General features: G+C 39.0%; 1 protein-coding gene across 2 annotated transcripts; it reads left to right on the forward strand.

Moving 5' to 3' along the window:
* The first annotated feature begins 332 nt into the window (after positions 1-332).
* Positions 333-2,069, forward strand: LOC103518033. 2 transcript variants are annotated; one of them, XM_008483086.2, is made up of 3 exons: positions 333-606; positions 1,455-1,527; positions 1,836-2,069. In XM_008483086.2, the coding sequence occupies exons 1-3, from the start codon at positions 359-361 to the stop codon at positions 1,974-1,976; spliced, it is 462 nt and encodes a 153-aa protein (XP_008481308.1). In that variant the 5' UTR covers positions 333-358; the 3' UTR covers positions 1,977-2,069. The 2 variants fall into 2 exon arrangements, with proteins under 2 accessions (XP_008481308.1, XP_026685744.1); XM_026829943.1 differs by lacking the exon at positions 1,455-1,527 and having other exon boundaries at positions 1,763-2,067.
* The last annotated feature ends 2,590 nt before the right edge of the window (positions 2,070-4,659 follow it).

The following is a 4,659-nucleotide window of genomic DNA, read 5'->3' on the forward strand; positions in this document are numbered from 1 at the left end:
CTTCTTGTATTTTTGGTACTTGGGATACGATCTCTGACGCCGCTTGAGATTTTGCGTCTCTTGGGAATTTGCGAAACGTCGTCGTCACTTGAAATTTTACAAACGTCACTTGGACCTTTGAAACAATAAATTGAGAGCAAACGGCGCTTGGAATTCACCGCACCCCGTGACATTACTTGGAACTCTTCAATCGTCACTTGCAAGTCTACAATCGTCAATTGGAACTCTACATCGTCACTTGGAACTCTACAATCGTCACTTTTCCACCCATCTGCGTCAGCTCTTGACCGATGGCAATCCTTCCCATTCCAGCATGCTTGGAGAGCCTTTTCCAACCATCTGCGTCAGCTCTTGACCGATGGCAATCCTTCCCATTCCAGCATGCTTGGAGAGCTTCCCGACGGGCAAGTCACTTAAGACTGGCATGATCATCACGTGCATCCTCGTTCTGCTGATTTTTATCCTATGCGCGATCGTCCACACCCTCCTCTGTGGCCATGATTTTGGACGGTACGTTGGAATGTATAACATCGGCACTAATGTTGTGATTATCATCTTCTTCATCGTCGTCCTCATCCTGGTCTTTCTTGATGAAAAGATCCCCGGGTAAGTTCGCTTATCTCATGTAATTAATAGAAAGTAAAAACGGTTTCGTCTCCAACGGAGAGGGGGAGAAAAGGGAGAGATAGGCCGAAGAAAAGGTGGAAAGATTGGTCCGTGTGTATCTGTGTGTCTGTCTGTAAACAAAATATCTCGAGAACGGTAAGAGCTAGCGACTTGAAATTTGGTATGTAGCTGTCAAATGTGAGAATGCGACACGAAACTTTTGGTTAAGACCGATGCAACGCTTGGCGGCATTTTACCGCTTTTTGGCGGTTTTCGGTGTAATTTAACAATCCGACACAAAACTTTTGGTTAAGATCGGTGCATTGGTTGGCGGAATTTTACCGCTTTTTGGCGGTTTTCGGTCTAGTTTAACAATATCTAATAGGAAAAGGAAGAAGAAAAAGAGAAAAACGGTTTCGTCCGTCGCGCGTCGCACGAAAGAATAGAATAGAATATACTCGTACCTTGTTGGAAAAGGAAGAAGAAAAAGAGAAAAACGGTTTCGTCCGTCGCGCGTCGCACGAAAGAATAGAATAGAATATACTCGTACCTTGTTCTTCTTCATCGTCGTCCTCATCCTGGTCTTTCTCGATAACAAGATCCCCGGGTAAGTTCGCTTACCTCATGTAATTAATAGAAAGTAAAAACGGTTTCGTCGCCAACGGAGAAGGGGAGAAAAGGGAGAGGTAGGCCGAAGAAAAGGTGGAAAGATTGTGTGAATCAAGACTTGGTTGAGAAAAATTCATCAGGACATGAGGTACAAAACAGGGCTGTCCCATTCTTTTCTATTCCATCAAATAACATTCTATTCTATTCTAACTAATATGCAATGATTTCTTTTCTTCCAGCATCGTTCACTTCATCTGTATCGTCATTTGGGTCGTCCTGGCAGTATTGGCTGTCGCCTCGTTGGTCAGCGACATCCTTGAAGCTATAACCGGTCTTAAATTATCGACTGAAGTGTTATCTAAAACTTTCTCGCTTTGAGTTCATGTTAGGTCGTCGCGACAAATTTCAAGATCAGAGCTCATTTGTGTGAGAAAATGTTAAAAAAATCCCCCAAAAAACAGTTTTTTTTTTGATATATTCTTTTCTATTCCATCAAATAACATTCTATTCTATTCTAACTAATATGCAATGATTTCCTTTCTTCCAGCATCGTTCACTTCATCTGTATCGTCATTTGGGTCGTCCTGGCAGTATTGGCTGTCGCCTCGTTGGTCAGCGACATCCTCGATATCCTGTCTGGCCACTACTACGGCCCGTGCAAGACGTCGGCCTTCGTGGAGCTGGTCCTTAGCATTGTGGGCGTTGTGGTTCTCGTGTTTGGAGTTTTCGTGTATTGGAGTTTTTATGTGGAGATGGACTAAGCTTTGGAAGAAGAGGAAGAGTTTAAAAGAAGGATTTGTGATGAAAGTTTAGAAGTGATATTAGGCAATATTAGGCAATTTTATACGTTGATCTAGGACCACTTACTATTATTATTGATTTGATTTTTTGATTTTACTTTCATGTAATGATTGAAAATCAAGACTAGAGCCCATTCTCCCTTTATTCCCAATATAATGTTTAAGTCACCCATCTATTTATTGGCCTTTCTCGGCGTAGCTTAGCACAGGTGACGCTAAAACCGACTAGGACCACTTACTATTATTATTGATTTGATTTTTTGATTTTACTTTCATGTAATGATTGAAAATCAAGACTAATGGGCTCCCTTTATTCCCAATATAATGTTTAAGTCACCCATCTATTTATTGGCCTTTCTCGGCGTAGCTTAGCACAGGTGACGCTAAAACCGGTCTTAAATTATCGACTGAAGTGTTATCTAAAACTTTCTCGCTTTGTGTTCATAGGTCGTCGTGACAAATTTCAAGATCAGAGCTCATTTGTATGAGAAAATGTGAAAAAAATCCCCCAAAAACCAGATTTTTTGTTCAATCCCTCTATCGGAACACTTCACACTGGTCCACTAAATCCTTCCCATCCCCAAGTGCAGGCACCCGTCCCCTATTTCCTGTTGGCCCATACATCATAATTAGAGCCAAAAGTTCCAAAACCCATTATCTGACTACCTATAACCTACATATATCTAACTATTATTATAGATATTAGATATCCGAAGATCACCAAAGTTCTAGATCAAAACCAAAAGCCAAGGTCGAAATCTTGACAGAAATTTGCACCACCATTTTCCTGTTCCTGGTAAAAACACCTTTAATTTTATATATAGGTCAAACAGGTTTGGATAAGTCCTTCTATGGGGTCAGACAGACAGACTACCAGACAGATAGACTGACGACACCGAAGCGAATACAATAGCCCGTCCACTATACCTTTTTTTATTACTATCGTAATAATAAAGGAAGGACGGCCTAAAAATTGATTACTTATTGATTAAAAATATTCAACCCATAGTAAAAATAGTACCTAATAAAAAGTAATAAACAGTAGCTGAGGTTTTTAAAAAGCCGTATATTATTTAACACAAATTACGCACGAAAGGCCGTATTAGCTCAAGTTACCGTGTTTAAGAGGGAGTTTTGCACTGAAAATATGCATAAATGATATGCAAAAGTATCTCTAGATCCTCCCTATACCTATTCAAAGTCAGAAGCAAGATATTTAAATAGTTGTACCTAACTGGCTACGTATCTATTTAAAAAGTCGTACAGGTAGCTAAGTAATTATTAACGAGTCATACTTATACCTAGTTCTAGGAAGGTGGCTAAATATATCTATTTAAAAAGCCATATTAGGGCACGTATGGGCAGTCAGTACCTAATTACCTATGAGTAGGTATGTTTGATTGAAATAACCGCATTTAGGCTCTGAGAAAACATTAAGCACAATTTAAACCATTAGAAATCGCTTTTACAGACCTAGAATTCCTAGATGAATCACTTTAGCAGAGTAGATTTCATATAGATGAACTTGAAAATGTACCTGCTTAAACATTGAATAAATACATCATTAATAGGCAGTATAACAACATAATTATGTATGCTAGCTATACCTAAGTATCGGAGGGTGAACTTGGTTTTTCATACAGCCCCTAAGGTTTAACATACACTGTAAACCTAATCAACTCGTGAGCATCTTAAGTGACGGCTAGATCCAAATTCGATTCCCACCCTCTGCCCGACGCGACGCCTTCTCTCTCTCTCTCTCTCTCTCTCTCTCTCAAGTAATTAAGTACCTAAAAACTTCTTCTCCTTCTTCTTCTTCTTCTTCTTCTTCTTCGTCTTCATCTTATTTCTTTGCTGTACATTAACTAAAAAAATATCCGTCAAAAGCGCCCACATGTGTGAAAATTTTCTGCATGAGAACAAACCAGATCGAACCGCCAACAGGGCCAAGAAAGGTCGGAAACCTGTGGAAGTTTAGCCGTAAAATAATAATAATAATAAATACCTAATAATAATGATAGCTTTGATGTGATGACGTTGACGATAATAATAACACTTGGATTATAGATAATAGATTAGGCCAAGAACAAAGATCTGAAAGGCATTCCATTCGGAGAATAATGGTAGTACCTATGTACCTAAATGGTTATATATGTATAGTAACTTCTGTTCTGCCGAGGGCATAAATCTATGAAATATTGTGTTTTAATGTTTTTTCTCGTATGGATAGAATAGAATAATATGCATATTTTTCACTAGAATACAAAAGCTGTAGGTATCTAAACTAAACTATCTAATGTGCAGATCGAGTAGGTATAGGTATTTACAAGCAGGCAGGTAGGTAGGTAGGTAAAAACTATGTAGGTAAATAGGTATAGGTACCTACCTAGCTATACATTACCTAAACGAAAAGTTCAAAGAATTTTTGTTGTAGAGAATATAGCTACAGAATATAAAGGATTAAATATAGGGCAGAATTGCTTTTGGGCAGATTGGTCAGAAGATTAGAAGACCATTTCATCCTATACTTCTTTGATAGTTGAATCCTTCTGATGGTTAAATCGATGAAAAATCGTCAGCTCGCCAATGGCGGGAATCAAACCCGCGTCCTAGCGCTCACAAGGCTCCAAAATAACTAGGCTTG

This window comes from Diaphorina citri, unplaced genomic scaffold (assembly GCF_000475195.1).
Source record: "Diaphorina citri unplaced genomic scaffold, Diaci psyllid genome assembly version 1.1 scaffold2052, whole genome shotgun sequence".
Classification (NCBI taxonomy): Eukaryota; Metazoa; Arthropoda; class Insecta; order Hemiptera; family Psyllidae; genus Diaphorina; species Diaphorina citri.